Source organism: Hemiscyllium ocellatum, chromosome 7, assembly GCF_020745735.1.
Source record: "Hemiscyllium ocellatum isolate sHemOce1 chromosome 7, sHemOce1.pat.X.cur, whole genome shotgun sequence".
In the NCBI taxonomy this organism is placed as follows: domain Eukaryota; kingdom Metazoa; phylum Chordata; class Chondrichthyes; order Orectolobiformes; family Hemiscylliidae; genus Hemiscyllium; species Hemiscyllium ocellatum.
The window spans coordinates 91289343-91307096 of NC_083407.1; the positions used below are offsets into that span (position 1 = coordinate 91289343).

The window sequence follows — 17754 nt, forward strand, 5'->3', positions numbered from 1 at the left end:
TTGTATGAGGTTTAGTGCTTCAATGAGATCCCTCTTATTCTTCTAAACTATGCATAGTACAAAAAAGCTAGTTAAACACAGTTGATAATTGTGGAAACCTAAATGGTTCACTATATCCTTTGGGGAAGGAAATCTGCCACCCTTAGAGAAAAAGTGAGGATTGCAGATGCTGGAGATCAGAGTCAAAAAATGTGGTGCTGGAAAAGCACAGCCGGTCAGGTAGCATCTGAGGAGCAGGAGAGACAACATTTCGAGCATAAGCTCTTCACCACATTCCTGAGCGAGGGCTTATGCTGGAAATGTCGACTCTCCTGCTCCTCAGATGTTGCCTGACTGGCTGTGCTTTTCCAGCACCACACCTTTTGAATCTGCCACCCTTACCAGAATTGGCTAACAGGCAATTAAGGATGGCCAATGAATGCTGGCCTAGCTAGTGGCACCCACATCCCATGAATAAATAGTAGGAAAACTCCCTCTGTAGGACAATCCTTATATCTCAGAGACCATTCTGGTAAACTTTTCTTACATATCCTCAAACGGAAAGAAGACTATAACTGCACAAAATATTCCAAATCGGTTTCAGTAAGACTTTATACAATTGCAGCAAAACGTCTTTATTTGTGTAGTCACCTCCTATTGCAATATTAGCCAATATATAATTTGCATTCCTAATTTCTTACTGCACCTGGATGCTTGCTTTCACTGACTTGTGAACAAAGATACCCAGGTCTCTTTGGACATCAGCACTTCTCAAACTCTCACCATTTAATAAATACTCTGCATTTCTGTTTTTCTATTAAAAAGGATAACTTTATATTTTTCCATGTTATCCAATATCTACCTTGTTCTTTCTCACTTACATGGTCCAGCTTAACCTCCCTGAAGCCTTTTTACTTTCTCTACACAACTCATATTCCCACCCAGTGTTGTGTCATAGGAAAATGTTGAAGTATTAAATTTCATCACAACGTCCAAAACATTGATGCAGTTTGTGAACAATTGGGGGGCTGAAATACTGCCCTGCTCCTATTTTCTATGTTCCTATGTTTACCAAGCCTTGTAGTTCCCCACTGGTCATAACATCGATTCTACTGGTCACCTCCTTCTCTATTCTGCCAGTTATTCTTTCAAAATCCCTAACAGGTTTGTCAAACGCGTTATTTCTCTTTTATAAATCCATGTAGATTTTTTCGTAATCCTACCATTACCTTCCAAGTGACTAGTTTTCACATCCTTTATAACAGATTCTAGCATTGTCTCCACTACACATGACAGGCTCACTAGTCGGTCATTCCCTTTTTTCTCCCTCACTCACTTGTAAAGTAGTGGGGTTACATTTGCTCCCTTCCAATCTGAAGGAAGCATTCCAAAATCTATATAATTGTGGGAGATGACAGTTGCTCATTTTCAATTGTTCCTAGGTTTTGCAGTATTGCTGGATTAATCTTTGACCATAAAGGCAGACAGAAAGCTTTTGTATTGTTTACCTGCTATTTCTTTATTCCCCATTGCTGATTCTTCTGCATCTGTCCACATTTGTTCTTGCTCATATTTTTCTTTTTATATATCTACAAAAACTTGCACAGTCCAATTTACAATTCCTTGTTACTTGATATTTTTTCTCTTTTTAAATTATTGGCCCTCCTTTGTTGAATTCTAAAAGCTCCCATTTTCAAACTGACTACTTAATTTGGAAACTTGATAAGCTTTCCTTTAATATGGGACAATCTTTAACTTACCCTGTTAGCCATGTTCGCATCAGCTTTCCTTCTATATTTTTGTGCTTCAAAAGAATGTTGTTAAGTATTTACTTTTTAAATGCAAATCATTACCTGTCTGTTATCATACCTTTTAATGTAATTTCCCAATCCATTAAAGACCATTCATCTCCCTCACCTTCAATGCTTCCATTGTTTCCATTGGAAACTCTATTTTCAGGTTAATTTACATCCCTTTCAAACATAGTACAAATTTCTATTCTATTACTATTACTATTTCCTAGGAGCTATTTTACGGTTATTACCGATCCCCTTCTCAGTCATTAATACTAGATATTTAATAGATTTCCTCAACACATTGTTCCAGAAGACCATCACATATACATTCCAGCAGCTTGTTCTCTATGGCTTTATTATGAATTAGATTTACCTAGTCAGATTGAAGACCTCCATGATTGCTCCGTTAATCTTGTTGTACGGACCTCTAATTCCCTCATTTATACTGTGCTTTATATTACCATAACTGTTTAATGGTAAACAATTAAACAACACCGACCATTTTTTGTTGAATCTTGCTATTTCTTACCTGCACCCAAATTGAATCTACACCTTGATCTTCTTATTTAGGATTGTGTCCCACTAATGTAGCGATCACATACATTATTTACAGCACAACCACAACTCCTTTCTCTTTTTGCCATTCAGTTCCTAATATTGGTCAGCCCACATTTACGTATCCTCAATGACAATTTATCTCATCCATTGTGAACAATACCTGAATTCAAATAAAGTGCCATTATTTCTTCCTTTACATTATTTCCACCACTCCGACCTTATTGGCTGGTATCGGTTCCCTATTACTTCCTTGCTCTCTTGCATTCTCTCTTTAATTTTATCACATCTTCTCTCATTTTCTCCCTCATTCCCACAACATAGTTTAAAGCCCTCTCCACTGTCCTCATTATACAAAGTTAAAAATCACCATAACACCAGGTATAGTCCAACAGGTTTATTTGCAAGTCCCAGCTTTCGGAGTGCTGCTCCTTCATCAGGTAGCTGTGGAGCAGGATCATAAGACACAGAATTTATAGCAAAAGATCTCAGTGTCATGCAACTGAAACAATATATTAAACAAACCTAGATTGCTGTTAAGTCTTTCATCTTTTAGAATTAGTTGAAGGTTTCAGTTTATTAATATGTCAATCCAGAACTTAATTCCAGTCATATTCTTGAGATAACTTAAGGTTTTATAAAATAAAGTGGCATCTCAGCTCAGACAATGTATTAAAGATGTGAGGTTAGAGTCTGTCTGTATCCCAGTCTTGAGCCAGACTGGTTCTATTTCCAAAGTAGGAATTTATAAATGTTACATGGATAGATTGTTTGCTCTTTGAACAAAATAGAATGTATCTGCAATTGCAATTCTGCCAATGCAAATTCACCCCATAGACTTATATGTGCGCGTGCGGGAGTTAGAGAGACTGTGTGTGTGTGTGTGTGTGTGTGTGTGTGTGTGTGTGTGGTGGAGCACCTGTAGTGTGACATGAACCCAAGGTCCTGGTTGAGGCCATCCCAATGCCCTGAGGCTGGTACATTGGCAAGACCAAGGAGACACTACGACAACGGATGAATGCACAGCACACAACAATCGCCAGACATGGATGCTCCCTCCCAGTCGGAGAACACGTCAGAGGTCAGGGACATTCAGCCTTGGATCTTCGGGTGAGCATTCTCCAAGACGGACTTCGGGATACACAACAACACAAAGTAGCAAAGCAGAGGCTGATAGCTAAGTTTGGTACCCATGAGGAGGGCCTCAACCGGGACCTTGAGTTCACGTCACACTACAGGTGACCACACTACACTACACAGTCTCATACCCATGCACACATCTTCTTACAGGCTTATACTCCATCACACTCATGCACACACTCTACTAAGCATGCACACAATCTCACACTCACTCACACTCACATGTGCACACACATAGACATGTGCACGCTCGCAAACACACATACCCTCTCTCACACACACACACACACACACACACACACACACATACACACGTCTATGGGATGAATTTGCATTTGCAGAATTGTAATTGCAGATACATTTTATTTGGTTCAAAAACCACTCAGTCTGCAAGCAGTCAATAGCTAGTGCTTCCAAATAAACCTGTTGGTATATAACCTGATATTGTGTGATTTTTAACTTTGTTCATCCCAGTCCAACACTGGCACCTTTACTTCATTACACAACTCACCAGTATATGTTTTTAGCATGGTACAGGTGAAGTGTCTCCAAAATGCACAGCTCCCACTTTTCTAGCACTGGAACGTGTACTATGAACTGAAGCCCAATTCTCATTAATTTCATTCACTCCACTGCAATTTGCTTTTGGCTCATTTAATAATCCTGAGATTATTCCCTTTGAGGTTCCACTGAGGTAACCTTTCATTAATTATTGTTAATTGACAAATGTATCTGGACAGTGTAGGCCTCCCTTGAGTCTTAGGAAGCACAAAAAATGCAAAACTGATTAAAGTGTCCAGTAGAATTTAGAATATTTTGTGGGAACTTATCATATTACAATCTGGCAGCTTTAACAGATTTTTCAGAGACTTTGTCTGACTTGGTGTCTATTTTTATTTCCAGTTGTACGAAGGGAAATGAGTGAGAGAGATGTTGTCTTCCTTATCGATGGATCAGACAATGTTGGAAACACCAATTTACCTTATGTCAAGGACTTCATCACAAGAATAATTCGGAACTTAGACATTGGAAATGACAGGGTGCGAGTAGGTCTGGCACAGTACAGTGACGACACCGAAGCTGAATTCTATCTAAACACATACTCTTCGGAAGCTGACCTTCTGTCTCATATCAGAAGCTTCACATTGAGAGGGGGGGCAACGGTCAACACTGGTTCAGCATTGGATTTTGCCAGTAAATACTATTTCACTAGTTCTGCAGGAAGTCGAATAAAAGAAAACATCCCTCAGTTTTTGATACTTGTTACTAGTGGAAGATCGGATGATGATGTAGAAGCACCATCAGATGCTTTGAAACGAGCTGCAGTAATGACCTTTCCTGTTGGAGTCAGTCACACAGACCCAGCCCAGTTAGAAGAGATGGCAATTGACCCAAGTTTGATCTTCAGTGTAAATGATTTCCACTCTCTGCCAGACTTACTGAATCAGATGATAATACCACTGACCACACTGGCAGTTCCAACAGTTATCGAAGAACCAATAACTATTGAAGACAAAGTGGTTACAACAGAAGGTACACAAGTCAAGTTTTATCTTTTTTTTGCAGATATCAATGCATTCCCAGTAGAGTTACCAATAGGAAGAAAATTTGGATGAATTCCAAAAAAAATAGCATGAGGGTCACAACACATGATTAATCTGTGGAATGTTCATCATCATACAGATCGATTTTAGGCTGCCGGTAAATTAAAAAACAAAGATGATTGTGTAGACCTGTGCTAAACACATTGCTCTGCAGGGGTCCTTATTCATGTGAGATTAGCACCGCTCATAGTTAGCATGTCCAACTTAAAGGCAGCTTGTACCATTAAAGGGAAGTGTAAAGAGAAAATGCTGAAATAACCGTTTCAGCAGCATCTGAAGAATGTTCACCCAAAATGTTAACTATGTTTCCCTTCTCACAGATGTTACCTGGCCTGCTTAGCTTTTCCAGCATTTCTGCTTTTTATTATCTTAGATTTCTGGCATCCACAGTATTTTGCTTTCCTCTTAAGGATGAAGTGCTTCCTGACTGCAACCGATTGCTGGAAGTGGCTGAGGAAGACTGTATTACCTGCAGGGAAAGTGAAAATGATATGGCTGGACAAAAAAAGTGAGCATAAGAGACTCTGGCACAGGAGATGGACAGGAGGAGAGACAAATCCTTGACCTATACCTTGATCTCCAACTGTACATTACAAAGGCACTGGGAGGAGACAGCCACTACTGTCAATTTCAGCGGTGCACCTAGATAGAGTGTATGAAGGAGTTTAATGATCCCACACAGGTGGTCATGATCAATGAGTGCTTCTTTAAATGTATAAATACCCTTATAAAGAAACTACCTGCCTCTTACACACTGCTTACTTCATCGCTTCACCTTGACTCAACTACAGATATTCTCTATGAACCACAACACGCGCGTAATATTCATAGTTCTACATTTTAAAAATCCTTTTACAGGATGGAGGGCTCACAGGTTAGGCCAGAATCTGTTGCCCATTCCTAATTAACCTTGAGGTGGTGAGTTTTGTGATCAGGTATGCCTCAATGTTATTAAGGAGGGAGATCCAGGATTTTGACACAGTGACAATGAAGGAGAGGTGATATATTTCCAAGTGAGGATATTATTTGGCTTGGAGGGGAACTTCCAAGTGGGAGTGTTCCCATGAATCTGCTGCTCGTGTTATTCTAGATAGTAGACGTTGCAGATTTAGAAAATGCTGCTTGCTTTATGTCTGCTGGCAAAAATGTGCCTTCAGTGTGGCGAGTAATATATCGTAGACCACAGTGATTTTTGACACACACTTTGAGGACTGCAAAGTTGTTCCACAATTCTATAACCAATGAAAGTATTACTTGAGAATTTTGAAAGTCTGTTCAATGATGTTTCATGTGGGAGCTTGACTCTCATTATGTACATACTGACCATGTAGTTGTTAGGTTATACATCAGTGTCATTGGCCAGGTAGCCAGCAGATAGCCCTTGTCACCCAACAACCACAATCTGACTTGACCTGGTGCCTCAAAAATGAAGAGACAGACAGCAGAGTAATGACATTGTGACCACTGCCAGGACATTGGCCACTGACGTGCATGGTGTGATTAGGACTAACTGCACATTCTGAGAGTGGAACCCTTTGTGGCTATGAAACATCTCTTCATTTAGATGTGACATAAAGAAGAATCGGGTGTGTGCAGCTTAATGGCAGCCTGGCCTGCGCAGAAACTGACTATCCTGCAAAAGCCCCATGTATGCTTTGTCTATTCAGAGAGAACAACAATGTACTCTGCTCTCCTGGAATAACAAGCATTTCTTAAGCCGTAGTGGAATACAAACAAGCTGATGTTAGCAATGTATCTGTGTCAGGTCAAAAAGATCCTGATACATTGCTATAATGATTTTTGACAGCATTGCATTTGTTGTGCTCTGACACTGCAGATTTGCTTGTGAGAGATGGCAGATATTACTGAGCCCCTCCTTGCTCAGACTGAAGTGAGAGAAAAGCTCACCTGAAGACATTGGCGAGAAAAGGCTGCTGCTAAGCGGCTTTCTGCCCTTCCTTTTCCTCACTCAGCTCCATGCCCTCTTCTGAAATGTCGCTGCTCAATCTCCCTCTCATGTGCAGGCAAAAGGTGATGGTCATTACAGCACCCATGATTGAAAGTAAGGAGTCAGTTCATGCACATCAACTGAAGTCACAATCAAAGGCTTCCTCACACACATCACCATCTCAGATCAACTTTATAAACTTCAAACAGTGTTAGAAAACTCATAGCATTTCTACAAAATTTTAAAATGCACGTAAAATTCAATCAGCAAATGACTTGAATGTAGTTAACGATCTTTTGTTTAAAAAAAGCTGCTGGTTGGTGTGGACCTCTTTTCTTGCTGGTGAGCACAGATGAAGCTGTTTGAAGTTAAGAAAGAAAACTGGAGCTCTAAGGAGAGAAATACAGAACCGGTCTCAAAAATCACCTTTGCATGTTGCCTGACATCACAATCTGTCTGCTCTGGACATTCCTAATGTCAATGTTAATGCCCGTACTAAAATGGCACCCAGACCGGGCTGTGCTCGATGTTTGTGCACACAATATGACACCATGTTGGTACTGCAAAAGCATTTGTAGCTTCAACACTATAAGGCATTATGGAGACAAATTTTGTGCTCGTGTATTTCGAATAGATTTTTCTTCCCTATCATTGCCCACAGTAGTGAGGTAGGAACACAAGTAAAGAACTCTCAGCTGGACCCCAAGATGAAAGAAACATCTTGAGGTTGATAAGCTGAAATGACCTATAGCAGGAGAAAGTGAGGACTGCAGACGCTGGAGATCACAATCAAGAGTGTGATACTGGAAAAGCATAGCAGGTCAGGCAGCATCCGAGGAGCAGGAAAATCAACGTTTCGGGCATGAGTCCTTCATCAGGAACGAGGATTGTGGAACCCTGCTCCTCGGATGCTGCCTAACCTGCTGTGCTTTTCCATGCCCTATAGCAGGGCTGGCACTTCACTGATCTCTGAGGGTGCACATGTTTCAAAATTGGGTAAGCACTCCAGTTGAATCTCATCAATCTAAATACTCAACCCAGCATTCAGGTCCTCTATAGAGTACTCCACAAAAACTGTATACTTTAATGTTCACATCAGATTCCTGATTACTTAGCTGACTCTGTAAGATAACTACCTAAATAATATTTATGTAAATCTCTGCTCAATTTCTGCAGCCAGGAAGAGAGATATTGTCTTCCTAATTGATGGGTCTCCTGGAATGGGAAGATCCTTTCCTCTAGTCCGTGATTTTGTTAAGAAAGTAGTTCAGGAGCTTGAAATTGGACCTGACAAAGACCAAGTTGCTGTGGTACAATACAGTTCTGACTCAAGAGTTGAATTTGGCCTCAATACTCATTCCACCAAAGATGAGGTATTCAATGCAGTACAAAAGCTGAGACTGAAAACAGGGAGACCCCTCAACACCGGTGCTGCACTGAACTATGTCACAAGGAATGTCTTCAGTCCATCTGCAGGGAGCAGAGGCATTGCTGGAGCTACGCAAATCCTGGTGCTCATCACCGCTGGGAAATCCAAAGATGATGTTGGACAGGCAGCAGATGCAATGAAGCAGGCTGGTATCGTGCCCATTGCTATTGGAGCCAAGATGGCCGAAACAGCAGAGCTTCATAAGATCGTTTATGAACCGAATTTTGTTTTGAAACTGGGAGATTTCAAGGAATTACAAAGTATTCAAAAGGAGTTGGTAGCTAAAGTTAAAACCGTTTTCATTATTGAGGAAATAACTACTGTTAATACTGAAGGTAAGAAGCCTTTGATCAATTATGTTTAATCTGTGCCATCAATTTACACAACATGCTCTAAATTTAAGTTAATAGAAGTTGAACCTGTGAAACCATAGACTCATAGAAACCAGAAACCCTGAATGAAGCCAGAAATCCTGTGTGCCTGTATTGGCACTTTAAAAGAACAAGCCATGCTGAGTCTCATTTCACCATTTCTTGTCTGTAATCCTCTGAGTTAACTTTCCTCAAATACCTTATTAACTCCTTTTTTAGAGTCATTCGTGCATTTAATTTTCATGACCTGTTCATGTACAATGGTTCCCATCTTGATAATTCTCAGTGAAATATCTCCTCTAGGTTTTTTCCAAAGATTTAACATTTACGACTTCTGTTTCCGAGCCACACATCAGAGAGAAATATTTCTCTCTTATTACACTATTGAACAGATCAATACTTTGGAAATGTCCAAGTCTTAACCTGTTTTTTTGGGGGAGAAATCTTCCAACTTTTCTGAAATCTCCTCAACTGAAATGTTGACTGTTTCTCTCCACAGATGCATTAGTTATTATTAGTATTATCAATATTAGCTCTCCTAAAGTGCGTCACACGAAATCCAGATACCAGCCATTATCTGCTGCATTGTCGAAAGTGATGTTTCTTGGGGCAAAATGTTAAACCTCTCTCATTCTAAGGCACTTTCTAAGATAGACATAAAAAGACTCGGTATAACTGTTTCAAAGAAAAGCAAGGAAGTTATTACTGGTGTCCAGGTCAAGATTTAGATTTCAATCAACATCACAAAAGCAGATTGGTCATTATCACATTTCTATTTGTGGGAGCTTCCTGTGTACCAATTGGCTGCTCGATGGGGTCCTATATTACAATTGGTGACAAAGCACTTTAGCAGATCACAAGGATAAGAAAAGCACTTTATAAAAGTAAAGGTTGAATTAAACTTTAACACTGATTGGCATCTGGAATATATTTGGCAATTTCATAACAAATTCATAACCATCCTCATAATTATCCAGTGCATTGCAAACTTTTGAATCATCAGGAAGTATTGTAATTCTGCTCCCTATGCCCAAGTCTATGCTGTGCTTAAAAATCAAGGATAACAACGGACCCAAATGACTTTCAGGGAATTGCTCTGCAATCCATCTCCCCGTCTATAATAATTAAACCTCTATGTTCTATATGGGCACTGCACTAAATTTTTATCCATGCCCCAACAGACTCCTTAATTTCATGAACTTTGAACTTAACACATCGCCTGTGTAACACTTGTTCAAATGCTTTCTGAATATCAAAGTATAAAACATTTACGACATGGCCTTGAGGCACTCTCAAGGGCAACTAGGGACGGGCAATAAATATTGGTCAGCCCACATTCCACAAATAAATTTAAAAGATCAACATTCTTTGATACTCATTATGATCAACACAGAAAACAATAATTTGAAGTAATATGAATTTCTAGTTAATTCTTGAAATAATGACACTTCAAGATATCACTTTTTTAAACATTTATTGTTTAAAAAAAAGGACTAGGAACAATATGAACTCAACCTTTCTTTTTGTAGGCAACATATACTTTAAGTTACAGAAAGGGACATGCTCCCTTCATATTGATCATGCATCAGTCTCTCGGTGGAGCCAGTCAGTTTAGTTGGCTGGTGTGCATTGCAGAGGGACACTAACAGCATGGGTTCAGTTCCTGCTCAGCCTTTATAATGAAGGGCTCTCCCTCTCGACCTCTCCCCCTCGCTTGAGGTGTTGTGACTCTCAGGTTAAACCACTACTAGCCATCTGTCTCTAATGAAAGAGCTAACCTATGGTGACTTCTTATCACTCTCTCTGCAGATTTACAGTCAGTATTGCAAACAGTTCACAGTTTCTACCAGCTACCAATGGTTTGCTAGTGTTTTGCATTGTCTTTCACAGTGGTGCAATAGAGGCTAAATATTGTAGAATGTATTCAAGGCTGAGTTAACCAGGTTTTTAATGGAAAAACTTGACCTTATTTGAATGACAGAGCACAGTTGAGGGGCCACATTAATTCTGTTATTTTTAATGATTCCCCATTTCAGTGAATGATTCACTTCAGGTGTTTCCCTTGATTTTCAAAGAATTTCCTAAATTCGCGAGCATAGTAATGACTGTCCTGATGATTCTTCCCCTCTGACCAAAAGTATAAATCTCTTGGATGCCTTAGATGCCCGTGGGATGTATTTCTATGACTAGAGATCATTTCTCTCCCACATCTGGCTGTGGTAGTTCACTAAGCCAAGCAGTGACAACTTGTTAACAACTTAAAAATAGCTGCTTATTTGTGATATGCAGTGAAATGCTCTGAATTGTTGTAACCTCATCTCAAAAATGGCCACCTGTGCATTCATCCCTATGAGCATCACATTAGATTTGTTTGTAGGTAGGAATGCCAATTAGTTAATCTTGACCGCCAAAACCTTAAACAGATTTCCAGAAGTTTGAGAAGCAGACACTAGCATAATAAATTCAACCTGAACACCATAGAGCATCGAAAACAGAAGTTGCTGGAAAAGCTCAGCAGGTCTGGCAGCATCTGTGGATAGAAAGAAAGATAGTCACAGGTGAAGTGCCGGAAGACTGGAGGTTGGCAAACGTGGTGCCACTGTTTAAGAAGGGTGGTAAAGACAAGCCAGGGAATTATAGACCAGTGAGCCTGACCTCAGTGGTGGGCAAGTTGTTGGAGGGAATCCTGAGGGACAGGATGTACATGTATTTGGAAAGGCAATGACTGATTAGGGATAGTCAACATGGCTTTGTGTGTGGGAAATCATGTCTCACAAACTTGATTGAGTTTTTTGAAGAAGTAACAAAGAAGATTGATGAGGGCAGAGCAGTACATGTGATCTATATGGACTTCAGTAAGGCGTTTGACAAGGTTCCCCATGGGAGACTGATTAGCAAAGTTAGGTCTCATGGAATACAGGGAGAACTGGCCATTTGGATATAGAACTGGCTCAAAGATAGAAGACAGAGTGTGGTGTTGTTTTTCAGACTAGAGGCCTGTGACTAGTGGAGTGCCACAAGGATTGGTGCAGGGCCCTTTACTTTTTGTCATTTACATAAATTATCTGGATGCGAGCATAAGGAGGTACAGTTAGTAAGTTTGCAGATGACACCAAAATTGGAGGTGTAGTGGACAGTGAAGAGGGTTACCTCAGATTACAACAGGATCTGGACAAGATGGGTCAATGGGCTGAGAAGAGGCCGACAGAGTTTAATTCAGATAAATGTGAGGTGCTGCATTTTGGGAAAGCAAATCTTAGGAGGACTTATACACTTAATGGCAAGGCTCTAGGGAGTGTTGCTGAACAAAGAGACCTTGGAGTGCAGGTTCATACCTCCTTGAAAGAGGAGTCGCAGGTAGATAGGATAGTGAAGAAGGTGTTTGATATGCTTTCCTTTATTGGTCAGAGTATTGAGTACAGGAGTTGGGAGGTCATGTTGCAGCTGTATAGGACATTGGTTAACCCACTCTTGGAACATTGCGTGCAATTCTGGTCTCCTTCCTATCGGAAAGATGTTGTGAAACTTGAAAGGGTTCAGAAAAGATTTACAAGGATGTTGCCAGGGTTGGAGGATCTGAGCTACAGGGAGAAGCTGAACAGGCTAGGGCTGTTTTCCATGGAGCATCGGAGGCTGAGGGGTGACGTTGTAGAGGTTTACAAAATTATGAGGGACATGGACAGGATAAATAGACAAAGTCTTTTCCCTGGGGTCAGGGAGTCCAGAACTAGAGGGCATAGGTTTAGGATGAGAGGAAAAAGATATAAAAGAGGCCTAAGGGGCAACTTTTTCACACAGAGGGTGGTATGTGTACGGAATGAGCTGCCAGAGGATATGGTCGAGGCTGGTACAATTGCAACATTTAAGAGGCATTTGGATGGGTGTATGATTGGGAAGGATTTGGAGGGATATGGGCTGGGTGCTGACAGGTGGGACTAGATTGGGTTGGGATATCTGGTCGGCATGGACAGGTTGGACCGAAGGATCTGTCTCCATGCTGTACATCTCTATGACTCTAAATCAGAGTTGACATTTCTGGTCCGGTTACCCTTCCTCAGAAAAACCCAAAATGCCAACTCTGATTTCTCTTCATAGATACCACCTGAACTTCTGAGCTTTTCCAGCAACTTCTGTATTTGTTTCTGATTTACAGCATCTGCAGTTCTTTCAGTTTTTATTACTGTATAGCATCACCTAGCAACACTGTCTGAGCCTGTCTTTGATAATTAACTATCTGGATGAAGTAGCCCTCAGAAAGTTCATGTGACCTCCACCATTTTACCCTGAATTAAAAAGACATGTCCAAAACATCTCATTATTATTATTATTATATACCTCCTGCAGAATTCAATCAACTAAATAATTCCGAACTGTCTTTAGCAAATCCATATTGGATCTCTTTGACTCATGTATGCCTTTCCAAATTAAAGTTTATTATGTCTTTGAGAATGGTTTTGGTAATTTCCTCATCACTAATGTTAAGCTGATAGTAGTCTGTAGTTTCTGTTCTTTTCTCCTGACTCTTTCTTGATTAATAATATCACATTTGCAATCCTCCAGTCCTCTGACATTATTCATACGCCAACAAATATTGAACAAGTTTGGCTGATGGCTCTGAAATTTCTACATTCTGCATCTTTCAGCAACCTAGAATGTGTTCCATCTGGACCAGATGATTTCCCAATTTTCAGTAATGCTAATTCAGATAGCAAATCTTTCCTTCACAAATTTTCCACTTTTAGTGTTAATTTTACAACATCCACTTCCTTTCTGAAGCTGAATCCAAAATGCTTATATAATATTTTCATTAAATCCTCAGTTTTATCAAATCACACATATGTCTGGAAAAATGCTTTAACTTGCTCAGTTATACAAATCTTGTCAGTTAAGGTCTTTGCTTGTCATCACTCTGGTTTCAACTATCAATTTAGACAAAGAGGATGAAAGTCTAATCTTTACTGAATGATCTTAAGTTAAATGTATTCAGTGAAATGGTTATAGGCTGCAAAGATTTTATTTTGTGGGAGTTGGAATGGTTACAGTTATGCTATGAAGATAATATTATGACTATCTTGATCTCAAAGTTGCTGGAATGAGAAAGCATTAACCCCACAGAACATGAATGTACTGATCTGAGAAGGGTTTCTTTCAGATTGAAAATACATCAACAACATTTATCTCATGTCACCTGTATGCTATGATCTGCATAGGGTTAGAGTCCAATTGAAAAGCATTTGAGGAAGCCTTTTAAATTAAAGTCTACGCACGTTTCCTTGATCCACTATGTTTCCCTCCTGGATTACTTGCTGTGAATCTAATTTTGTTGATCGATTTCAGTTTTCTTTTTACAAATGAGAAATGATAGAGACAGATATAGATTGTCAAATTTCATATAGGTTGTGAATGACAAAGAATTGAACAAAGATGATGATAATGTGATTGATGTGGACTTCCAGGAGCTTTTGATAGAATAGGCTGTCAGCTAAATTATAAAGTTAAAAATCTCACAACACCAGGTTATAGTCCAACAGCTGAATTATAGGACAGGAACATACAAAGTGGTCTGAGTAACAGAGATAGAGTGGAGGTGACTTTTTTTTTCAAGCTGGAGGAACATATGCAATGTTGTTCCCATTAGAGTCAGTATTCAATGCACTGCTTTTCATCATATTTACTCATGACTTTGGCTTGGATGTGCAGGTTAAAATTTCAAAACTTGCAGATAACAGAACTTTGAAATAATTGAGAGTTGTGAGGAGCTAATGATAGACTTCTAGACTTCAAAAAAAAAGCCTAGTGGAATGGGCAGACTTGTGGCAAATGCAATTTAACAGAGATTTGTGAAATGACTGGGGTAAGGAACTATAAACTAAAGGGTATAATTGTGAAGGAGTGGTAGAGAGGAGGGGGTGCTCCGGAACACAGAAAGAATTGTTAAAGAATTGTTGAAAATGGCAATAAAGTTTTTTTAAAAATGTTAAGATGGTGTATGGTTGCTGTGATTTATAAACAGTAGTACAGATTACAAAGAAGCTTACTGACTTATCTTCATAAAACATTGGTTGGTTCTCAACTGGAGTAATGTGTATAATTCTGAGTGCCACACTGTCAGAAGGATGCAAAGACTTTGAGGAACATGCAGATAAGATTTCTGAGAATGGATATGTGAATGAGGGACTTTGGTTTTGTAGATAAATTGAAGAATCTGGGGTTGTCCTTTATTTGGATTAAAAAAAAACAAGTTGAGATATGATATGATTGAGGTGTTGAAATTGTGAGGCATCTAGTTACATAGATAGGGAGAAATTTGCGACAGAAAGGTTGAGAGGAAGGAGTTTCAGGTTTCAAGAACCAAAGATGACCTGAGGAAAATGTTTTGTGCAGCAAGTGGTTAGGATCCAGATGCATTGTTTGAGAATAACAGAGGCAAATTCAACATGGCTTTTCAAATGAAATAGACTGGCTGTCCAAAGGAAGGTAAAAGTAGGACTAGAGAGAAAAGATTGAAGAATGCATCTGGCAAAATGGCTGTTAAAGGGAACCCTCCATGCTTGATGGGACAAATGGTCTCCTTCTGTCTGCAAGCATTCTGTGATTCTATGGTTTCATTTATTGTCACTCTGTCTATTGCATAACTCCTAAAGTTTGTTGAATTAATGGCACCTGAGGTGATATGTATCTATCATAATAAGAGCAAAATATTCAACTCATTGTATATAATGGCTATCTGTTCTTACATGATCTGCTGCTAATTGCATTTATATTCTTTTTTCAGTCTCACCTGAAGAAGTGAACAAGAGAGATATTGTGTTCCTTATAGATGGATCAGAGAATGTTGGAAACACAAATTTACATCTTGTCCATGATTTCATCAGAAATATAGTTGAGAATCTAAATATTGGCAGTGACCGAGTGCGAGTGGGTCTAGCACAGTTCAGTCACAATGCAGAAACAGAATTCTATCTTAACACCTACTCATCAAAAGCTGACATTCTGCGTCATGTCAAAGGACTCCAGTTAAAAGGTGGCACAATGCTCAATACTGGCACAGCACTGGACTTTGTCTTGAGGAACCACTTCACTAGTCGTGCTGGAAGCAGAAAAGAGCAAGGGGTTCCTCAATTTCTGGTGTTGTTCACTGGAGGTACATCAATGGATGCTGTGAAACCATTTGCAGATAAACTAAAGCAAGCTGCCGTAACGACATTTGCCGTTGGAGTACGACACGCAGATTCAGCTGAGTTACAAGAAATTGCAACTGGCCCCAATTTAGTTTTCAGTGTCAAGGAATTCCGAAATCTACCCCATGTACAGGAAAGGGTGATGACACCATTGTCGATACTAACTGCTCCAACAGCAACAACTAAAGAGTCAAATGTAATTGCTGGTGAATCAGCGGTTACGAGTGAAGAAGGTACACAAACTGGGTTTTGTGCTTTACTTATTTGTGCATTTCTCTAATACTTAGGATGTTTAGTCTTCTAGAAAGAAGATTATACAAGATTAGTTGGACATTTGTTGGTATTTATAAACCCTGAAACATCAAGAGTATTTTCTTCTAGGCAGGCCACCATACTCTCAGAGTGGCAGTGCAATATTCAACTATACCCTCTTGACACATAATGTGTGCTTCTCATGGTGTAGCGTTGTCTGCCTTATTGCCTGTAAATCACTTTATTTCCCTTCAGCAATCAACATTTTAGCTCACTTCTGTCTCTCAGTGAATGTTTAACCCTGGAAGCCATTTTTCCTTTGAGGCAGTTAACTTCAGGGTTCCTTGTTTTAGCAGGGAAGAAACCGAGACTGTTAGCACTGTTATCTGTCATCAGTAATCATTGGCCTACTGTAGAGCAACATTGTTCTCTTAAATTTGCTGAATAACAGAGAACGTTCTCTGAGGCATTGTTAGGCTTTTTTTCTTTCCTGTTCTATTGCTTTATGAACGTGCTATAGGAATGTCAAGGGTGGTGCCATCTGCCATTCGGCCTGCTGTGTTGCGACCTCTCATTACAGAGATGCTGATTGGATGCGCCAATGCTTTGACATGCACACATGATTATGGATTGAACACCAGGATCACCATGAGTGTCATCAACTCGACTGTCACCCAGCACTCACCTTTGAGCTTTGTCTTGATTGGCCAAACAGAGCTGGTGAGGAAGACTTCATGACTACTGCCAGGCATTGACCTGCGTAATTCACTGACTGTGCTCAGAAATCAGTTGGAGATTGAGGGAGTGGAATCACATCCAGTTTTGGCACAGGACAGAGTTAATAGGTAGCGCCTACAGAGCGATACACATATAGTCAATGCTACTCTACTTCATGGGGAGATCAGCATTCCTTGTGAAACACCATGCTTTCTCTGCTGATAAGCGAGAGTGAAATATAGCTAGTTGTCTTCCAGAGACGAGAGAGGCGCATTGACCTCCCTTACACAACAATGGATGAAATACTACAAACAATGATGTGCATATCTTCAGCTCCAAACTGGCGGGCACAGAAATGTATATTGCCACAGTTTATTGCAATTACAGTTGTTGCTGCAATTTCCGTGAAGACACCCTTACTGAAGTGCAGATGTCGCAAACTTTGTTAGCCTGAGAGCTTCATGTAGGGAAATTAATCCGTCAACATCCTTGGCTGGATACAGCATACAGCTTAGAACCTCTCCTCCTCTTACTGCTCCTTCCTTTCCCAGCAGAGTGTCAGACCTTAATGGCCCCTTTCAATTCTCGCAATTATGCTGAATTTCAAGGGGACTACTTATTAATGAAGCCAGATGTGGTTTGTTCCAAAGTCTTGGAGTCAGCAAAAAAACCTTAAGTAAAAACCGAAAGAACTGTGGATGCTGGAAATCAGAAATGAAAACAAATTGCTGGAAAAGCTCAGTAGGTCTGGCAGCACCTGTGGAGAGAAATTAGAGGTAACA

The 17754-nt window shown here is 39.9% G+C and overlaps 1 protein-coding gene across 4 annotated transcripts in view; it reads left to right on the forward strand.

Annotated features, from left to right (window-relative positions):
• The window catches only part of LOC132817207 (collagen alpha-3(VI) chain), an 82933-nt gene that overhangs the window by 45850 nt on the left and 19329 nt on the right, over positions 1-17754 (forward strand). For 2 of the 4 annotated variants that reach the window (XM_060827495.1, XM_060827496.1), the window contains 3 exons: positions 4374-5003; positions 8199-8786; positions 15598-16236. In XM_060827495.1, the coding sequence (XP_060683478.1) occupies positions 4374-5003; positions 8199-8786; positions 15598-16236 (1857 nt within the window). The remainder of the gene's footprint in view (positions 1-4373; positions 5004-8198; positions 8787-15597; positions 16237-17754) is intronic. The other 2 variants (XM_060827498.1, XM_060827497.1) reach the window with 2 other exon arrangements.